Source organism: Trichomonas vaginalis, chromosome V, assembly GCF_026262505.1.
Source record: "Trichomonas vaginalis G3 chromosome V, whole genome shotgun sequence".
In the NCBI taxonomy this organism is placed as follows: Eukaryota; Parabasalia; order Trichomonadida; family Trichomonadidae; genus Trichomonas; species Trichomonas vaginalis.
Genome location: NC_067207.1, coordinates 33,230,155 through 33,251,869, shown reverse-complemented (window position 1 = coordinate 33,251,869; position 21,715 = coordinate 33,230,155). Strand labels below are relative to the sequence as shown.

Here is a 21,715-nt window from a genome sequence, read left to right as displayed (position 1 = left end):
TTGTATTAAGTGACTAGGTAATCTTTAGAAACTCGTTAATACTTGTCGAATCTCTGTCATGAACATTGCCAATTTAATGCAATTAGTTGTTTTGATATACTGATTCATCAATATATTTCTTCTAATTCGGAAGAAAATATGAATCAAAGAAAAAAAAATTAATAAAAAGTGTTGGAATTTTTTTAATGTCACGTTTCAGTGATTTTCTCTCTTCGGAGAGATTATCACTTCATCATTTTGAAAATATTCCAAAAAACATCTGGTATGAATTATATGGTGAAAATAACAAAACAAATCCAAAAACATGTGTTAATTGTCGTTTCTGTTTCTAATTCGAGTGTTTTGTTTTACTTAGTTTTTTTCATGACTTGAAGAAGGTGCTATTTCATTACAACGGATGATATCAAATTATTACATTCCGAATGTTCATTCAATGACTGCAAAAGGAGTTAAGGAGGTTCTGTTTGCGTGTAACGGTCAAATTCAGTTATTCAACATCGATGTTGTTCATTATATTCACAAGCATCAAATAGGACAACATTCATATTTCTTATCCTATGGAAATTTTAATTATTTTCTTGAAAGTTGTGTTTCATCATGTGGAAAAAGAAGAAGGGAGAGATATATTTAGTTATGGTATTATTAATATTAGTTATTCAAATATAGTAATAACAATGTCGAGAAGCTTGCGCTGCATATGGAATATCACCTCATAATTCAATTGGAAAAGTCAATTTTTGTTCAATTTGTCAAAATCATTGCGATTATTGGTTCTTATGCATTATAGTATTGATTCACCAACATATTATCTCATTAATAGTAATATTCTAAATAATTCACAATCAAGTACAAGCTCATGGTATCATTGTTGTTTTGAAATGACTATTTCTAATTGTTCAATTTTTGGAAATTTTGGAAATGGATCATTGATTTAATGGTGCTTCCATTAATAATCGAGAATTGTCATATTGATAATTTAACATATACTTGAACTATCACAGATACATTCAATATTGATTCCATTACATCTTATCATTTATTTTCATATTTTTCAACTAATAATTGTTTAATTCCTTTCAATCTCGACATCGAGAAACAGTTATCAAACAACAAGTCAAATATAAAGAAGGAAAGTATATTATTCATATTTCAATTCCCTTCTTTGAACCTTTGCTATCAATAAAATAAGAATGAAATTCAGAAATATTTGATTTTTCTAATTTTGTTAAGATTAATTTTTCTGAGTATAGTCTATCCTCTATTCTCCACCATTAAAAACATGTATGGTCCATGAATTATAAGATGAACGACAAAATTTATTCCGAAATCACAACATTATCTAATGAAGTCAAAAATATTCCACAAATACTAATATCGGTCATCATACACACAGTTAACATTGAAGCAAAAGTAGCTATAGTTTTGCAAACATTACTTAAATATTATGAAACATTTTACATAATAATTATCATAACAAACAAATAACAAAATAATAAATTAATAATTAATTTTCTTGAGGATTGGAATCAGAATCAGAATATGTAGATAATGATAGTGATGTTCCAGGGAATGAAACTCTTTTGGATGGAGATGGATTTGGTGAATTGTGTGAAGAAATTTTGTCTTGAATTCGAAGAACTGTGCGTTGTAAATTATTGAATGATCGTTCAAGGTCTTCGGCAAATATTCGTGCTTCTTCTGCTTCTGATGCTGACTTCTTTTGACGTTCAATAGCAAGATCAAAATCGCGATGACTTGAAATAAGTTGATTTTGTAATTCTTCAATAGTGGAACTTTGTTTAATCATAGATTGTGTATATTCTTCTTTCTTATATTGAAGTTCTTCTTCATATCGTCTCAAACATTGTTCTGCTTCTTCGGCTCGTTTCAATAATGAATTATGTTGTGAACGAAGTGTTTCAATTTCTTTGTCATATACACGTGATGTTTCTAATTGTTCTTGTGCATGTTGTAATGCATCTGTGATAGATTGACATTTATTTTCGCTTTTCGATAGTTGATCACGTAATGTTGAAATTGTTGAATCGCGTTCACAAACAATAGATTCAAGTTGTTTAGATCTGTTGATTGATTCTTCAAGTGAAATAACACGATATTTAAGATCTTCGATGAATGAACTTTGTTCGGCATATCGATGTTCGTTGAAAGAAACTTGTGATTGTAATTTTTGATTGATAGAATAAAGTTTGTCTGAACTTTCTTTCATTTCGTTGTATTCTGATTTAAGTGAAAAAGTTCTGAATTTAATGATGAGAGTTTTGTATTCGATTCTGTTAACTGTTTTCGAAGTGAAATACATTCTGATTCCGACTCTGTGAGTTTGATTGTGTAATATTCACGTGATGAAATTAATTCTCGATTCCTTTCGTTGAGTTCTGATATCTTTCGTTTAAGATTTTCGACTTCTTTCTGACTTGATGTTAATTCGTTATTCATTCGTTTCATTTCAAGTTTTGATTTTTCAAAAATGTCTTCTTGAATATTCTTAAGATGATCAAGATTTTTTGTAAGTTCGATATTTGTTTTCTTATATCGTTCGTTTTCATGTTTGATCTTAATTAATTCTTCTGATATTTTGACTGATGCTTTCTTCTGACTTTCACACTCTGTTTTTGAAACTTTTAAATCTTCTTTTAGTTTTCGAATTTCATAAATATAAATCTTGATGCAATTTGAATAAATATCTTCTGTATGCGAGTTCACAATTTCTTGTTTAATTTTTATTATTGAAATGATTAATTAACAAGAATAGTTTTGTATATATAATCTATGTGATCTTCATAATTTGTTTAATGTAGAATATCAATATCATAAAACAAATACAAACAAATTGATTTATATATTATTAGATCAAATAATACAGTTTTTGAAAGGTTTATTTCATTTTGCAATTAAAAATACTGTTTTCTGATATAAATTCGTTATACTTATATATTTTCCATGTATGTAATAACAAATTAATTAAATATGTTGATCAAAAACATTGTATTACTAGACAATCTTTAGAAACTCGTTAATACTTGTCGAATCTCTGTCATGAACATTGCCAATTTAATGCAATTAGTTGTTTTGATATACTGATTCATCAATATATTCCTTCTAATTCGGAAGAAAATATGAATCAAAGAAAAAAAAATTAATAAAAAGTGTTGGAATTTTTTAATGTCACGTTTCAGTGATTTTCTCTCTTCGGAGAGATTATCACTTTCATCATTTTGAAAATATTCCAAAAAACATCTGGTATGAATTATATGGTGAAAATAACAAAACAAATCCTAAAACTTGCGTTAATTGTTCGATTTCTGTTACTAATTCGGAGTGTTTTGTTTTACTTAGTTTTTTTCATGACCTTGAAGAAGGTGCTATTTCAATTACAACGGATGATATCAAATTATTACATTCCGAATGTTCATTCAATGACTGCAAAAGGAGTGAAGGAGGTTCTGTTTGCGTGAACGGTCATAATTCAGTTATTCAACATCGATGTTGTTCATTATATTCACAAGCATCAAATAGAGGACAACATTCACGTTCATATTTATCCTATGGAAATTTTAATTATTTTCTTGAAAGTTGTGTTTCATCATGTGGGAAAAAAGAAGAAGGATTAGAAACTATTTATTGTGACCATGGTATTATTAATATTAGTTATTCAAACATTAGTAATAACAATGTCGGAGATTATGCTGCTGCATATGGAATAGCACCATTTAATTCAATTGGAAAAGTCAATTTTTGTTCAATTTGTCAAAATCATTGCGATTATCAGGTTCTTATGCATTATAGTATTGATTCTCCAACACATTATCTCATTAATAGTAATATTCTAAATAATTCACAATCAGGTACAAGTTATGGTATCATTAGTTGTTATCGAAAAATGACTATTTCTAAATGTTCAATTTTTGGAAATTTTGGAAATGGACCATTGATTTATAATAATGCTAATCCATTAATAATCGAGAATTGTCATATTGATAATTTAACATATGACATTGAACCTCACATAGATACATTCAATATTGATTCTCTTACATCTTATCATTTATTTTCATATTTTTCAACTAATAATTGTTTAATTCCTTTCAATCCTCGACATCGAGAAACAGTTATCAAACAACAAGTCAAATATAAAGAAGGAAAGTATATTATTCATATTTCAATTCCCTTCTTTGAACCTTTGCTATCAATAAAATAAGAATGAAATTCAGAAATATTTGATTTTTCTAATTTTGTTAAGATTAATTTTTCTGAGTATAGTCTATCCTCTATTCTCCACCATTAAAAACATGTATGGTCCATGAATTATAAGATGAACGACAAAATTTATTCCGAAATCACAACATTATCTAATGAAGTCAAAATATTCCACAAATACTAATATCGGTCATCATACACACAGTTAACATTGAAGCAAAAGTAGCTATAGTTTTGCAAACATTACTTAAATATTATGAAACATTTACATAATAATTATCATAACAAACAAATAAATAATAAATTAATAATTAATTTTCTTGAGGATTGGAATCAGAATCAGAATATGTTGATAATGATAGTGATGTTCCAGGGAATGAAACTCTTTTGGATGGAGATGGATTTGGTGAATTGTGTGAAGAAATTTTGTCTTGAATTCGAAGAACTGTGCGTTGTAAATTATTGAATGATCGTTCAAGGTCTTCGGCAAATATTCGTGCTTCTTCTGCTTCTGATGCTGACTTCTTTTGACGTTCAATAGCAAGATCAAAATCGCGATGACTTGAAATAAGTTGATTTTGTAATTCTTCAATAGTGGAACTTTGTTTAATCATAGATTGTGTATATTCTTCTTTCTTATATTGAAGTTCTTCTTCATATCGTCTCAAACATTGTTCTGCTTCTTCGGCTCGTTTCAATAATGAATTATGTTGTGAACGAAGTGTTTCAATTTCTTTGTCATATACACGTGATGTTTCTAATTGTTCTTGTGCATGTTGTAATGCATCTGTGATAGATTGACATTTATTTTCGCTTTTCGATAGTTGATCACGTAATGTTGAAATTGTTGAATCGCGTTCACAAACAATAGATTCAAGTTGTTTAGATCTGTTGATTGATTCTTCAAGTGAAATAACACGATATTTAAGATCTTCGATGAATGAACTTTGTTCGGCATATCGATGTTCGTTGAAAGAAACTTGTGATTGTAATTTTTGATTGATAGAATAAAGTTTGTCTGAACTTTCTTTCATTTCGTTGTATTCTGATTTGAGTGAAAAAAGTTCTGAATTTAATGATGAGAGTTTTGTATTCGATTCTGTTAACTGTTTTCGAAGTGAAATACATTCTGATTCGGACTCTGTGAGTTTGATTGTGTAATATTCACGTGATGAAATTAATTCTCGATTCCTTTCGTTGAGTTCTGATATCTTTCGTTTAAGATTTTCGACTTCTTTCTGACTTGATGTTAATTCGTTATTCATTCGTTTCATTTCAAGTTTTGATTTTTCAAAATGTCTTCTTGAATATTCTTAAGATGATCAAGATTTTTTGTAAGTTCGATATTTGTTTTCTTATATCGTTCGTTTTCATGTTTGATCTTAATTAATTCTTCTGATATTTTGACTGATGCTTTCTTCTGACTTTCACACTCTGTTTTTGAAACTTTTAAATCTTCTTTTAGTTTTCGAATTTCATAAATATAAATCTTGATGCAATTTGAATAAATATCTTCTGTATGCGAGTTCACAATTTCTTGTTTAATTTTTATTATTGAAATGATTAATTAACAAGAATAGTTTTGTATATATAATCTATGTGATCTTCATAATTTGTTTAATGTAGAATATCAATATCATAAAACAAATACAAACAAATTGATTTTATATTATTATTAGATCAAATAATACAGTTTTTGAAAGGTTTATTTCATTTTGCAATTAAAAATACTGTTTTCTGATATAAATTCGTTATACTTATATATTTTCCATGTATGTAATAACAAATTAATTAAATATGTGTGATCAAAAACATTGTATTACTAGACAATCTTTAGAAACTCGTTAATACTTGTCGAATTTCTGTCATGAACATTGCCAATTTAATGCAATTAGTTGTTTTGATATACTGATTCATCAATATATTCCTTCTAATTCGGAAGAAAATATGAATCAAAGAAAAAAATTAATAAAAAGTGTTGGAATTTTTTAATGTCACGTTTCAGTGATTTTCTCTCTTCGGAGAGATTATCACTTTCATCATTTTGAAAATATTCCAAAAAACATCTGGTATGAATTATATGGTGAAAATAACAAAACAAATCCTAAAACTTCGTTAATTGTCGATTTCTGTTACTAATTCGGAGTGTTTTGTTTTACTTAGTTTTTTTCATGACTTGAAGGAGGTGCTATTTCAATTACAACGAATAATATCAAATTATTACATTCCGAATGTTCATTCAATGACTGCAAAAGGAGTGAAGGAGGTTCTGTTTACGTGTACGGTCATAATTCAGTTATTCAACATCGATGTTGTTCATTATATTCACAAGCATCAAATAGAGACAACATTCACGTTCATATTTATCCTATGGAAATTTTAATTATTTTCTTGAAAGTTGTGTTTCATCATGTGGGAAAAAAGAAGAAGGATTAGAACTATTTATTGTACCATGGTATTATTAATATTAGTTATTCAAATATTAGTAATAACAATGTCGAAGGTTATGGAGCTGCATATGGAATAGGACCTCATCATTCAAGTGGAAAAGTCAATTTTTGTTCAATTTGTCAAAATCATTGCGATTATCGGGTTCTTATGCATTATAGTAATGATTCACCAACATATTATCTTATTAATAGTAATATTCTAAATAATTCACAATCAAACTCATTTCTTGGTATCATTTGTTGTACAGAAAAAATGACTATTTCTAATTGTTCAATTTTTGGAAATTTTGGAAAAGGATCATTAATTGAGATTGGTGCTAATCCATTAATAATCGAGAATTGTCATATTGATAATTTAACATATGACATTGAACCTCACATACATACATTCAATATTGATTCTATTACATCTTATCATTTATTTTCATATTTTTCAACTCACAATTGTTTAATTCCTTTCAATCCTCGACATCGAGAAACAATTATCAAACAACAAGTCAAATATAAAGAAGGAAAGTATATTATTCATATTTCAATTCCCTTCTTTGAACCTTTGCTATCAATAAAATAAGAATGAAATTCAGAAATATTTGATTTTTCTAATTTTGTTAAGATTAATTTTTCTGAGTATAGTCTATCCTCTATTCTCCACCATTAAAAACATGTATGGTCCATGAATTATAAGATGAACGACAAAATTTATTCCGAAATCACAACATTATCTAATGAAGTCAAAAATATTCCACAAATACTAATATCGGTCATCATACACACAGTTAACATTGAAGCAAAAGTAGCTATAGTTTTGCAAACATTACTTAAATATTATGAAACAGTTTAACATAATAATTATCATAACAAACAAATAAATAATAAATTATTAATTAATTTTCTTGAGGATTGGAATCAGAATCAGAATCAGAATATGTTGATAATGATAGTGATGTTCCAGGGAATGAAACTCTTTTGGATGGAGATGGATTTGGTGAATTGTGTGAAGAAATTTTGTCTTGAATTCGAAGAACTGTGCGTTGTAAATTATTGAATGATCGTTCAAGGTCTTCGGCAAATATTCGTGCTTCTTCTGCTTCTGATGCTGACTTCTTTTGACGTTCAATAGCAAGATCAAAATCGCGATGACTAGAAATAAGTTGATTTTGTAATTCTTCAATAGTGGAACTTTGTTTAATCATAGATTGTGTATATTCTTCTTTCTTATATTGAAGTTCTTCTTCATATCGTCTCAAACATTGTTCTGCTTCTTCGGCTCGTTTCAATAATGAATTATGTTGTGAACGAAGTGTTTCAATTTCTTTGTCATATACACGTGATGTTTCTAATTGTTCTTGTGCATGTTGTAATGCATCTGTGATAGATTGACATTTATTTTCGCTTTTCGATAGTTGATCACGTAATGTTGAAATTGTTGAATCGCGTTCACAAACAATAGATTCAAGTTGTTTAGATCTGTTGATTGATTCTTCAAGTGAAATAACACGATATTTAAGATCTTCGATGAATGAACTTTGTTCGGCATATCGATGTTCGTTGAAAGAAACTTGTGATTGTAATTTTTGATTGATAGAATAAAGTTTGTCTGAACTTTCTTTCATTTCGTTGTATTCTGATTTGAGTGATAAAAGTTCTGAATTTAATGATGAGAGTTTTGTATTCGATTCTGTTAACTGTTTTCGAAGTGAAATACATTCTGATTCCGACTCTGTGAGTTTGATTGTGTAATATTCACGTGATGAAATTAATTCTCGATTCCTTTCGTTGAGTTCTGATATCTTTCGTTTAAGATTTTCGACTTCTTTCTGACTTGATGTTAATTCGTTATTCATTCGTTTCATTTCAAGTTTTGATTTTTCAAAATGTCTTCTTGAATATTCTTAAGATGATCAAGATTTTTCGTAAGTTCGATATTTGTTTTCTTATATCGTTCGTTTTCATGTTTGATCTTAATTAATTCTTCTGATATTTTGACTGATGCTTTCTTCTGACTTTCACACTCTGTTTTTGAAACTTTTAAATCTTCTTTTAGTTTTCGAATTTCATAAATATAACTCTTGATGCAATTCGAATAAATATCTTCTGTATGCGAGTTCACAATTTCTTGTTTCATTTTCATTATTGAAATGATTAATTAACAAGAATAGTTTTGTATATATAATCTATGTGATCTTCATAATTTGTTTAATGTAAAATATCAATATCATCAAATAAATACAAACAAATTGATTTTATATTATTATTAGATCAAATAATACAGTTTTTGAAAGGTTGATTTCATTTTGTAATTAAAAATACTGTTTTCTGATATAAATTCGTTATACTTATATATTTTCGATGTATGTAATAACAAATTAATTAAATATGTTGATAAAAAACATTGTATTACTAGACAATCTTTAGAAACTCGTTAATACTTGTCGAATCTCTGTCATGAGCATTGCCAATTTAATGAAATTAGTTGTTTTGATATACTGATTCATCAATATATTCCTTCTAATTCGGAAGAAAATATGAATCAAAGAAAAAAATTAATAAAAAGTGTTGGAATTTTTTAATGTCACGTTTCAGTGATTTTCTCTCTTCGGAGAGATTATCACTTTCATCATTTTGAAAATATTCCAAAAAACATCTGGTATGAATTATATGGTGAAAATAACAAAACAAATCCAGAAACATGTATTAACTGTTCAATTTCTGTTACTAATTCCGAGTGTTTTGTTTTACTTAGTTTTTTTCATGATCTTGAAGATGGTGCTATTTCAATTACAACGGATGATATCAAATTATTACATTCCGAATGTTCATTCAATGACTGCAAAAGGAGTGACTATGGAGGTTCTGTTTACGTGAACGGTCATAATTCAGTTATTCAACATCGATGTTGTTCATTATATTCGCAAGCATCAAATAGAGGACAACATTCACGTTCATCTTTATCCGATGGAAATTTTAATTATTTTCTTGAAAGTTGTGTTTCATCATGTGGGAAAAAAGAAGAAGGATTTGATACTATTTATTGTAACTGTGGTATTATTAATATTAGTTATTCAAATATTAGTAATAACAATGTCGAAGGTTATGGAGCTGCATATGGAATAGGACCTCATCATTCAATTGGAAAAGTTAATTTTTGTTCAATTTGTCAAAATCATTGCGATTGTTGGGTTCTTATGCATTGTAGTGAAGATTTACCAACATATTATCTTATTAATAGTAATATTCTAAATAATTCACAATCAAGTACAAGTGATGGTATCATTTTTTGTACTGGAATAATGACTATTTCTAAATGTTCAATTTTTGGAAATTTTGGAAATGGACCATTGATTTGGAATGATGCTGATTTATTAAGAATTGAAAATTGTCATATTGATAATTTAACATATACTAGAATTTCTATCATAGATATATTCAATATTGATTCTATTACATCTTATCATTTATTTTCATATTTTTCAACTCACAATTGTTTAATTCCTTTCAATCCTCGACATCGAGAAACAGTTATCAAACAACAAGTCAAATATAAAGAAGGAAGGTATATTATTCATATTTCAATTCCCTTCTTTGAACCTTTGCTATCAATAAAATAAGAATGAAATTCAGAAATATTTGATTTTTCTAATTTTGTTAAGATTAATTTTTCTGAGTATAGTCTATCCTCTATTCTCCACCATTAAAAACATGTATGGTCCATGAATTATAAGATGAACGACAAAATTTATTCCGAAATCACAACATTATCTAATGAAGTCAAAAATATTCCACAAATACTAATATCGGTCATCATACACACAGTTAACATTGAAGCAAAAGTAGCTATAGTTTTGCAAACATTACTTAAATATTATGAAACATTTTACATAATAATTATCATAACAAACAAATAAATAACAAATTAATAATTAATTTTGTTGAGGATTAGAATTAGAATCAGAATATGTTGATAATGATAATGATGTTCCAGGGAATGAAACTCTTTTGGATGGAGATGGATTTGGTGAATTGTGTGAAGAAATTTTGTCTTGAATTCGAAGAACTGTGCGTTGTAAATTATTGAATGATCGTTCAAGGTCTTCGGCAAATATTCATGCTTCTTCTGCTTCTGATGCTGACTTCTTTTGACGTTCAATAGCAAGATCAAAATCGCGATGACTTGAAATAAGTTGATTTTGTAATTCTTCAATAGTGGAACTTTGTTTAATCATAGATTGTGTATATTCTTCTTTCTTATATTGAAGTTCTTCTTCATATCGTCTCAAACATTGTTCTGCTTCTTCGGCTCGTTTCAATAATGAATTATGTTGTGAACGAAGTGTTTCAATTTCTTTGTCATATACACGTGATGTTTCTAATTGTTCTTGTGCATGTTGTAATGCATTTGTGATAGATTGACATTTATTTTCGCTTTTCGATAGTTGATCACGTAATGTTGAAATTGTTGAATCGCGTTCACAAACAATCGATTCAAGTTGTTTAGATCTGTTGATTAGGGAAAACCGCAACCACTTTTTTCATCACGATTTAAATATATAAATCGCGATTTTTTAGAAAAATCGCGACTTTTTTAAAATCGCGTTTTTTAATGAATTGCGATTTTATTGTGGTCGCGATTTTTCAAAAAAATCGCGATTTATATGGAAAATCAAAAAAAAAAAAAAAAAAAAAAAAAAAAGGTAGTGGGGCTTCCAGGCACTTCGTGCCTTCTAGCCCTGAAGATGTTTAGTATAAATGAAGTCTTAGAGGACAAACATGACTATGAGTTTTGATATGACAAGATAGAATATGAGAGAGGTCCTATAAACCGGAGAAAGTGTTATATAAACATCTGTCATATTACTCAGAATATTATACAGAATTCAATAAAAATATTATTTTAGGTGAAGAGTGAGATTTCACCTGTTTTTTCACCTCATTTTTCACCTCTTGAATTTCATGAATTTCATCGTAAAGACTTTGTCAAGTTTCATCGTAAAGACTTTGTCAAGACTCATCGTAAAGACTTTTCAAGACTCTTCGTAAATGTTTTGTCAAGACTTCTTCTTCGTAAATGTTTTGTCAAGACTTCTTCGTAAATGTTTTGTCAAGACTTCTTCTTCGTAAATGTTTTGTCAAAGACTTCTTCGTAAATGTTTTGTCAAGACTTCTTCTTCGTAAATGTTTTGTCAAGACTTCTTCGTAAAATCAGACAAAAATATATTTTAGGTGAAGAGGTGAGATTTCACCTGTTTTTTCACCTAATTTTTCACCCTCTTGAAATTTTCATGAAATTTACACCAAAAATAATGTTTAGGTGAAAGAGGTGAGATTTCACCTGTTTTTCACCTCTTTTTTCACCCGTTGAATTTTCATGAAATTTACACAAAAATAATGTTTAGGTGAAGAGGTGAGATTTCACCTGTTTTTTCACCTAATTTTTCACCCTCTTGAATTTTCATGAAATTTACACCAAAAATATATTTTAGGTGAAGAGGTGAGATTTCACCTGTTTTTTCACCTAATTTTTCACCCTCTCTTGAATTTTCATGAAATTTACACCAAAAATATACTACTAGGGTCATTTACGAAGAAGAAGTCTTGACAAAACATTTACGAAGAAGAAGTCTTGACAAAACATAGACAAGAAAGTTCATGAGAAATTAGATGAAGAAGTCTTAACAAGTCTTTACGAAGAAATTCATGAAAATTCAAGAGGTGAGAAATGAGGTGAAAAAAGAGGTGAAATCTCACCTCTTCACCAAAAATATATTTTTGGGTCATTTACGAAGAAATCTCAACAAAGTCTTTACGAAGAAATCTCAACAAAGTCTTTACGAAGAAGTCTTAACAAAGTTCTTTTACGAAGAAGTCACAATAAACATTCTGTCAAAAACCGCTTTTTAACTTCACTTAAAATGCCACGTAAGCTACGTAAGAATAATACGTAAGAGGAGAGAGCATGAAACATCCAATAGTAAAACTGACACCACAACAACAGTTGCAACAACAAATGCTGAATGACCCCACTATGTTGCAACAAATGTCAAGCAATCCTATGCTCTTAAAACGAGTTCTTGGTGCACAGAGTGGAGGTTTAAGAGCGGCACTTTTAGCGAAAATGGCAGGCTATGGTGGAGCTGCAGACGGAAACAGCCTATAACCCTCAAAGTCAAATGAATTTGAGTTCACTCAAAAATCAAATAACAGATGTCAAAAAGTCAAACATAGACATACAGAAACAAATAAGTGAAAACGAAAAGAACTAGAATATGACAGACACACAAAGAAACTCAATGAGTTAAACGTAGAGAAAAAGAAGAAAGAAGAACAACTGAAAGAACTAAGTACAGAGGAATATGCGAAAAAAGTGTCAGAAAAAGCAGCAGAAGTAGCAAAAATGGAACAAGATGTCATAAATTTGAAAAACCATACTACTCAATATAAAATACTGAAAGATGAAGAGATAAAACAAAAAGCCCTGAAGACATATATGGATAGCGATGAGTATAAAAAAGAAGTTGAAGCAAATGTAAAGGCAGAAAAACTTTTACAGTTGCAAAACCAAACCGTGTACAGTATGAAAACTTAGCACAAGAAAGTAAAAATAACGACGCAGCCATGCAAAAGGCAATGAAAAGCGCAGAATATATAAAAGCTAACAATGACTGGTTAGATGCCCAAGCCAACGCTAAAGCAGCCCAGCTTATAGGGTCAATAAGGACAAAAATACAAGCGGATGAAGACAGTTCAAATGAAGCTTTAACGAATGCTGACTTTTAAGAATGCCTTCGAAGCTCTTCATAGTAAGGTGAAACTAGTGAACGACTTCTCATCTGGAAAGAAACTGAAGTCTGAAGGTTTCGACAAAGAGTTAAAAGAAGTAGCACAAAATATGACGAAAATAACAGATGCAGCAACGAGGACAGGCAGTTCAAAGTGCCTATGACGCCGTTAGAGCAACTGTTGTGAAAAGTCAAGAAAAAGAGTTACAACAGACCAAAACAGACCTAGTAAATGCTTTCTTAAAAACGAAAAGTCAGATAGGACATTACGCTGCAGATGGAACATATGTGCCAGCTGGTGGAACTTATATACCACCAAACCCTCCAAGAGAAGCACCTGCACCAGGACTACTAGAACATTTACATCGTCACATGGACACAGACACAGGCATGCCACCAAAACCCAACACAACAACCAACAGTTCAAAATCCAACACAACAACCACCTCCACAACCAGCACCAAACCCAACACAACAACAACCACAAACAGAGCAAGGACATAAAAGAAGTAGAGAACAAGGAAACCAAGAATTCTTAAAAATGCTTAAAGAAGAGTGTGGTTTCCCAGATACTGTTGACTTTAGTGACAGATATAAAGAAGCTATTGGAAAGTTCAAGGATGGAAATACTGACCCGAACCTATTTAGCTTTATGGCTCAGCACCAAACGGATATAATCTCAAACCTGGAAAATACAAGCTCGCTAAGGGATATGATTTAATAGCATATCATCCAAATGACATGGATGAATTTACTCCGAGATATTTGATGTCAGAGCTAAATGACAATTCAACTTTCGTCATGAAACGCGTAAAAAATAGAGACGGAACGAAAGAACAAAAAGCTTATGAATGCGGATGACGTAGATAGGGAAATTGTTAAAAACGGTCTCGGAATATATGAAATGCCAGCAGATGAGGTACAAGAAACTCCACAGGAAGAAATAGTTCAGATACAACCAGACATGGAAGAAATAGTTCAGCAACAACAGCTAGAAGAGCCTGAAGGAAACGAACAAGTCACTCCTTTGGAAAACTAACTTCACAGAACTAGATGAAGATTTGGAACAGCCGAAAAATCTTGACCCTCAACAAGAGTATGCGGAGAATATGGAATATTTCCAAGAGTCTAAAAAAAATTCGGCTGACATAGTAGAAGAATATCGAAAAATGTTTGCCGACATACAAAAGACTCCAACACCAGATGAAAATATTCAGCATAGAATGGAAGTACTGAAAGAAAATGTACACAAATACAACAACCCTTTTTACTTACGAGCATTTAACGTTCAATCTTCGGATGAACTCGGTGAAGATAAAAGGTTAAATTTCAAGAAAACATATAGAAATGAAACATTGTTTAAAGTTCATTCAGAACCTAGCCAAGATGGAAACAAACCTACTTTTGTTTCTGCAGACGATGGAACTACAATGAGATGGGGTCATAAAGCTAATCCAGATAGGTGGTTCATAAACTTACAACCACAATTCCAAGAAGTTGTAGACGCAATGGAAGTCAATGGTGAACAAGATATAGCTGGTATTTTAAGCGCGGCTTTAATGCCATTGAAAGATATGAAAGATGCAGATATTTTGGACCAGTATGAAATGAACATGGGCTGATGGAAATATAACACCTGACGTTCTAGAACATTTATCTCAAAGAACTACACAGAACCATAGAGATGGTATATTTGGTGAAGAGTTTAGAAAGAAAGTTAGGGAGGGAGAAGGAAGAGAACCTATTGTACATGACCTTGCAAACGAAAGTTTACAAAATGTCATAAAAACTTACTTTGCAGGCGATGAATCGAGAAGGGATGAATATTTAAGAAAACTCAAATGGACAGTACCAAATGAAATGTTAGTATTGAAAAACATGTTCCTTGACAAAATAAAACCAACTACAGAAATAAACGACGCAAGACTGAAAGATTGGGTAAAAGCTTTCCCATTCACAAAAGATATAGTTGGTAACATGGAAAGAAAACCAGAATGGCTACAAAAACATATATTTGGAAACGAGCATATTCCATATGGACAGGCACTGTTTGAAGAGCTTGAACCAGAAACTCAGGAAAGAGTCATGCAAAACAATACGCGAAGACTCAAATACAGACTATGACAAACTCTTTCTAGGATATAGGTTACCTGAGATGGGCGACCAGAGCCAAAAGGCAAAAAGGACATGGGAAATTTGCAACATACTAGATGAACATAATGCAAAGATGCAACAACTTCAAGCAGAGGGCAATGAAGGAAAAAGAAGAGTTAAAAACTCAGTCAGGAAGAAAGTAAAGCCTGGTCGGAGTGGGTTCTATTATGACATATAAACCCAACTATTCTATATTTTACCATATGAAATGTACGCCGCTCAGAATATAACGCCAACAGTTTTGGATGCTATGAATGGAAATGTTTCCGAATGGTATAACGAATGCGACAATGCCATTAGAAGGTCAGAAATAGTTCCTGGAACTTACGAATATACAACTGCTGTTTCTTATGGAAACGTAGGTGAGTTTGGAGAAGGTTCTTCAACAACAGTAGATATTGCTTGCGACAGGTTTCATATTATTTCTATTGACAACTCTTTCTTATACGTGGAACAAGACATTGAAATAAAACCTTCTGCCAAGTTGTCTGACAAGAAAGGTTGCAATGGAATTTTCTATGTCGGATACCAATATGCTCCAGAAGTTTTTATGGGATATAAGATATATTCTAACTCTGACTTAGTTCAAACAGTAACATGGGCAAACTATGAATGGTTCGCTTTGAGAAACTCAGTACAACCACAAGCTAGAGAACAAACAGACCAGTATGCAACTATTGAGAAAATAAGAAGACTTGACCCTAACGTTCCAGGAGTTTATGTTAACCTTTCTGGTTCAGATGGAAATGCTGTCACTAAAGTAAAACTGAAACTTAGAGTTCCTTTGTCATCTTTCCTCATCTTCAGGTTTTTAAGATACTTGCCAAACTGGGCAGGAAAAATTTCTATCGAACTTACTCCAAGCAAAAATAACTTAGTCATTGCACCAACGCAAGACCCATTCACTCTTACAGACGTAAAGGGAGCAAATCAAACGTCATTCGCCGAATTTTGCAAAGACAAAGTTGACTTAGACTTTGGTTTCTCAAACCTCAACACTGAAGTAAAGTATTTTTCAATGCTGCTGGAACTGCTTGGGACCCAGTTAGGTTCACATGCGAAAAGTTTGAATGCAAGAGAATAGAAAGCAGACTTGCAGTCTATATGTTGGACCCAGATATTTCAAATGCTTTAGCTGCCAAATATATTGCAGTTCCACTTATGTTCCCTATACACCAAATATCTGTCAAAGACTTGCAGGTGAAGTTGGAAAGCCAAAATCCAGGAAACCGCAGGTGGCAAGAACAGATATTGCTTTAACAACTGCAATGAAACACGCAGATACTATGTTTGTACTGTTCAGACGAACTATAAATGACTATTCTTGTTTCTACAACCCTGGTATTAAATATCATATAAACATAGATGGCAAATATTATCCAAGAGAAGAATATTCTACAGTTGAGGATATGAGGTCATACAACTTGACATTAGATGCTATGAACTTTAACAACAACTTCACAACAACCATTAACCCTGAAATGCAAAGTTCTATTATGCCATATGTGAAAGTATGGACCCATACAGGAAGTCAAAAAACTCAATATACAAATGGAGACCGTTCAAACTTTTGGCTTGGCATTCCATTTGCTGACTCAGAAGACTTTATGGGTGGTATTTCAACTGTTGGTACTGTACAAATACAATATACTGGTGACAGAGACGGTCCACATGAACTGAGAGCAATGAAGTTTACAAAACCAATAGCACTTTTCACGGAAGATGCTCTTTTGAAGATTCGTTCGATGAAACCTGCTGGGGCTCCTCAGATTGGCATAACGACAGCTTCCATCGAGCAGATTTTGGCAGCAGGTCAGTAAGTTGTTCTTGAACTGACTTCTCTCCGTCAAATATTGACAGTACGCCAGTTTTGACATAGTATTGTATTATAAACTTACCTTTAGAAATATCTGTAAGTTTTGAAGTTATATTTTTGTCTGCTTCAAGAACTTTCACCATTTCAGTTATACCAACTTTCTTTGCTTTATGAAAATATTTTGGTTCAGCAAAGACTGCTATTCTATAACATTTTCCATTGTTTGTGTAAAGAACTATTCTGTCAATGTATTTGTATTGTTTGTGTGTAAACTTTGTTTTGCTTCAATTCGAAGAGATACTCAAATACGTCCATCTTTTTATTCGAAGTAAAATGTCATTTCCGAAAAATAGAAGCGTAAGTGTTTCAAAAGGTTTAATGGCGGTGGCAGATGTGAAGTTAAATTCACCAACTCAAACAAACAGTCAAAGTGTTGTTGTCAATGTCAAAGAAAGAGATGTTGAAGTGGGGAAACCATACGAAGACGAAGATGGTATAACAATAGTTCCTGTAAAAGAACAACCAACATACCCTGAAGTTAGCAGAGACTTAAGTTCTGTTGCAGATATTCGAAACGACTACCAACAACTTAAAGACAAACTTAAAACTCAGGAGAAGATTTGTCAAGCTTTGGGTATAATGTTAAACTTGGTCGAACACAACCCTGTAAAAGTGAACTCATATGTCATCGCACCTCATGAAGTTTTGAAAGAACTATTGAAACTTTTGACAGAGGCAGACGATATAAACATCAAAGAAATAGAACCCGACGTTAGTTGCTGTGGTGTTTCATATAATGTCATTGACAAGATATACGTTATGAAAGGAGGTGAAACGTTGAACTTAAAGTATAGTTTCCCAGACGTTATAAAAATATTTGACGACCACAACATTTCATTAAAATTTATTTGCTAAGTAAATGGCAGAAGACATAATGGTTTATACTATTACGACTAAAAACCCTGAGTCATATAATTCTATAACAACAAACTTACAAAGTCCTCAAGGACGATATTGTAAACTGACCTTAAACACGATGACGACTAAAGCCTGTTTTGCTCTTTTGACACCAGAAGATTTTATTGTTGTGAATGGTAAAAAATACTTCTTTGAAGATACTTACTCAGATATACCACCAACAGGTTTTGTTGACTTATTTAATACTTTACGTACGGATGTAACATGTGCTGCAACTAGAGCAGGTTTCATTATGTTTGGATGTCCGACTGAGTTTAGTATAAACGATATGAGCTATAATACAAAACTTATATCTGGTTTTTACTACCAACAGTTTCCTATAACAGGAAAAGGTGTCATACAAGGTTTGTCTGTTCCATTGACTTTAAGTACACCTATTTTATATATTGTTTCAAACTTAGGTTCAAAGTGCTATTCGAATATCGACAGAAACTACTATGACCAAAAGATACTCATGCGTATAAACAACACTTTCTCTGCTGGTTTGCCTATTGTTCATTCGAATGCAGAGTTTTCAGCTTTAGTAAACTCAAACACTTTAGCAAACATAAACTTAACCTTAGTCGACGCAAACTTTGTTCCTGTAAAACTTTTATGTCCTATGTATTTGTCAATGACGGCAGAAAGTTTCGAATTGGAAGATGCAACTGGTGAAAGTATTGTACTACAAGAACAACTTCAACAACAAATAGCTCAAGAACAACAAATGCAACAAATGGAACAAATGCAACAACAAAGTCAAGAATAAAAAATAGCTCAAGAATAAAAAAATATATTTTTTTATTTTATTTGAAATGTACGCTGAGTTTGTTGGAGAAGACCGTTGGGAAACTTGTTTGTTAGATGAGAAATATGAAATTCACTGTTGTGAGCCTTTTGAAGTCAGAAACAAAAAGACAAAAAGAGTTTTAAGCGAATGGGAGCAAAATAAAGGATATGCTAGGATGAAGATGGGTGGAAAACACTATTTAAAACATGTTGTCATTGCAACTCATTTTATACCGAATCCTAACAATCTACCTTTTGTAGACCATATAAACCGTATAAGAAGCGACAATAGACTTGAAAACTTACGCTGGGTTACTCGTTCTGAAAACAATAAGAACAAAAGCAAATTTAGAGATATTGTATTCGAATTTGTCGACGAACTAGAAGATGAAGCAATTGAAATTACAGACTATGGCAAGCATACGTTTGAGTTTTACTACTATAGCGAAGAACAAGACTCTTTCTACTTTTATACCGGCGTAAACTATAGAAAATTACAAGTATGTTTTACTAAGGAAGACTATGCTTTTGTAAACACTAGAGATACAGATGGAAAATACGTTAAAATACTTCTTAACAAATTCAAGAAGCTATATGGCATACCATTTTAAAACGTTTTTAAAAAAAAATATTTTTTTATCCGATAGAAAAGATGACGAAATATATTTCAGTCAACAAATATATGTCAGGACTTAAAGAAGAACTAGACCCATTCATATATTTGAATGTTTACTTCTACCATTTTGAAAAGTCTACATTTGACAAAGTTTGGAACATCGAACCAGTTAAGTTTGCTATTGTGACTAAAAATGGTGCGAAATTTGAAGACTTAGACATAGAAGGTTTGTTAGCAGTCAAAGAAAATTTTGACAGAAGGTTCTCAAACCTTAAAGAAGGCAAAGCATACAAACTTGTTATACCTTATGAACCAAAGAAAGCAGACGACTATGAATATTATGAGTCTAAGATAGTTGAAGTTCAAGGTAAGTTGGGTAAAAAGATTTTAGAGTCTAAGCCAGTGTTTGCTCCTAAAGAGGAAGAGAACATTGACATTGACCCAGAAATGTTCTAAAATAAAATTTTATTTTTACATGTCAAATTTCTTTTTCTCTGGTTCAGGTTCTTTCTTCTCTTCTTCTACTTTCTTTTCTTTCTTTTCTCTTCTTCTTCTTCTCTGGTGGAGTTATGTCAAATTTGGCGCAACCATATTTATGTAAAAGTTCTTTGTCCTTTAATAGCTCATCTATTCTGTTTTCTATTTCATCTTCAAGAACAGCGCATGTGTCTTCTTTGCATTCTAAGAACTTTTGTTGGACTTCATCTTTCCAATCGGCGTCATCTCTGTCAACAAGTCTGTCATTGACAAATTTTAAGACTGCTCTGCTTAATGTTTTATGGTTCTTGTCATATTCCCAGAAACAGAACTTTAGAACAAATTCACCTTTTTGTTTACACTATGTAAGATTTTATGGTCGACAGATGTTTTGCTGTCAAAAAGTTTGTCTCGAATATAGATAGCGAAATCGCTAGACATTTTCTAAAAGATAAAAATTTTAATTTTTCTAAAAATATGTTAGAAAAAAAGTTTGCTGACATTGACAAGAAATTTGAGAATGTTTTAAATAAGAACAAGAGGAAGTTAGAAAATGCTCAGATAAAGCCTATACATGACAAGTTCTTATTTGCTCAGAATGGTATAACAGGTCTAATTGCACCACCTGGGTCGGGTAAGACTTTCACTTATCTTAAAATGGCTGCACAACAACAAGAACTAGATGAGAAGAACCCATTCTATGAGTTAGTAGTCATTTGTAGTACTTCTGGTCAATTCGATCAAACCGTCAATTCGTTCAAAGATATTATAAAAAAGTCTAAGTTAGTATGTATAAAGGATACTGAGTTGTTAGATTGGATAAAGAAGTACCAAAGAAGAGTTTTGAAGTATAATGCTATAAATGAGTATATAAATTCTAAGTTTAAAGACCCAAATGAGGAAATGCAGAGAATATTAGAGAAGAAACACTTCAGAAACAAACAGAAAGAGATAGAATACATTTCGAAGAAATTGCAATCTTACGATTGGAAGACTTACCCTCATAGATGTCTTCTTATTTTAGATGATTTCGCCTCTCATCCTTTGTTAAAGAATAGAGAACAAGACATGTGTCGAATTCTTAAGAAGCTCAGACACTTTAACATCTCAGTTGTCATTTGTGTACAGACAGCAAAGAGTTTAAGTAAGGATGTTAAAAGAATACTTACTGACATTATACTTTTCCCTGGATTGTCCGAAGACGATTTCATGGAACTTATGAAAGAGTCCATGGCAGGTAAGTTTGACAGACATGAACTATGGGAGAAGTACAAAGTCATACAAGACCCTCATACTTCTTTCAGAATTCATATCTACGCAAACAAAGTTCAAATTGTAAAAAGTCAAGCTTGAAAAATAAAGAGTTTGAGTCTTAGTAAGTCTGTTGTGGTTCTGCAGCTTTCGGTTCTTCTGGCTTTGGAAGGCATCGGTTGGTGGTACGTCGGACATTCGTTTGTGTCCT

General features: G+C 31.2%; 9 protein-coding genes and 2 pseudogenes across 11 annotated transcripts, besides 1 other annotated feature; 6 read left to right on the top strand and 5 right to left on the bottom strand.

The window, feature by feature from the left end:
- Positions 1–1,504: 1,504 nt before the first annotated feature.
- Positions 1,505–2,320, bottom strand: TVAGG3_0448760 (uncharacterized protein; the record flags this gene model as incomplete). The annotated part of the gene is made up of 1 exon (XM_051234525.1): positions 1,505–2,320. The coding sequence occupies one exon, from the start codon at positions 2,318–2,320 to the stop codon at positions 1,505–1,507; it is 816 nt and encodes a 271-aa protein (XP_051104255.1).
- A 2,190-nt stretch (positions 2,321–4,510) lies between these two features.
- On the bottom strand, positions 4,511–5,647 carry TVAGG3_0448750 (uncharacterized protein; the record flags this gene model as incomplete). The annotated part of the gene is made up of 1 exon (XM_051234524.1): positions 4,530–5,492. One exon carries the CDS (start codon positions 5,490–5,492, stop codon positions 4,530–4,532), a length of 963 nt encoding a protein of 320 aa, XP_051104254.1.
- A 1,905-nt stretch (positions 5,648–7,552) lies between these two features.
- Positions 7,553–7,861, bottom strand: TVAGG3_0448740 (uncharacterized protein; the record flags this gene model as incomplete). Its single annotated transcript, XM_051234523.1, has 1 exon — positions 7,553–7,861. One exon carries the CDS (start codon positions 7,859–7,861, stop codon positions 7,553–7,555), a length of 309 nt encoding a protein of 102 aa, XP_051104253.1.
- Positions 7,862–10,771: 2,910 nt separating this feature from the next.
- On the bottom strand, positions 10,772–11,188 carry TVAGG3_0448730 (uncharacterized protein; the record flags this gene model as incomplete). The annotated part of the gene is made up of 1 exon (XM_051234522.1): positions 10,772–11,188. One exon carries the CDS (start codon positions 11,186–11,188, stop codon positions 10,772–10,774), a length of 417 nt encoding a protein of 138 aa, XP_051104252.1.
- A 142-nt stretch (positions 11,189–11,330) lies between these two features.
- Positions 11,331–21,715: part of a mobile genetic element that runs on past the window's edge.
- Positions 13,153–14,673, top strand: TVAGG3_0448720 (annotated as a pseudogene). The gene has a single exon. A coding segment is annotated over exon 1 (1,521 nt).
- On the top strand, positions 15,807–16,505 carry TVAGG3_0448710 (uncharacterized protein; the record flags this gene model as incomplete). The annotated part of the gene is made up of 1 exon (XM_051234521.1): positions 15,807–16,505. A coding segment is annotated over one exon (699 nt), but the record flags the coding sequence as incomplete, so codon positions are not given.
- Positions 17,793–18,216, top strand: TVAGG3_0448700 (protein of unknown function, DUF4106 family; the record flags this gene model as incomplete). Its single annotated transcript, XM_051234520.1, has 1 exon — positions 17,793–18,216. A coding segment is annotated over one exon (424 nt), but the record flags the coding sequence as incomplete, so codon positions are not given.
- On the top strand, positions 18,334–19,140 carry TVAGG3_0448690 (uncharacterized protein; the record flags this gene model as incomplete). Its single annotated transcript, XM_051234519.1, has 1 exon — positions 18,334–19,140. One exon carries the CDS (start codon positions 18,334–18,336, stop codon positions 19,138–19,140), a length of 807 nt encoding a protein of 268 aa, XP_051104249.1.
- On the top strand, positions 19,187–19,771 carry TVAGG3_0448680 (His-Me finger endonucleases family; the record flags this gene model as incomplete). Its single annotated transcript, XM_051234518.1, has 1 exon — positions 19,187–19,771. One exon carries the CDS (start codon positions 19,187–19,189, stop codon positions 19,769–19,771), a length of 585 nt encoding a protein of 194 aa, XP_051104248.1.
- On the bottom strand, positions 20,248–20,694 carry TVAGG3_0448670 (annotated as a pseudogene). The gene has a single exon. A coding segment is annotated over exon 1 (447 nt).
- Positions 20,731–21,600, top strand: TVAGG3_0448660 (protein of unknown function, DUF4106 family; the record flags this gene model as incomplete). The annotated part of the gene is made up of 1 exon (XM_051234517.1): positions 20,731–21,600. A coding segment is annotated over one exon (870 nt), but the record flags the coding sequence as incomplete, so codon positions are not given.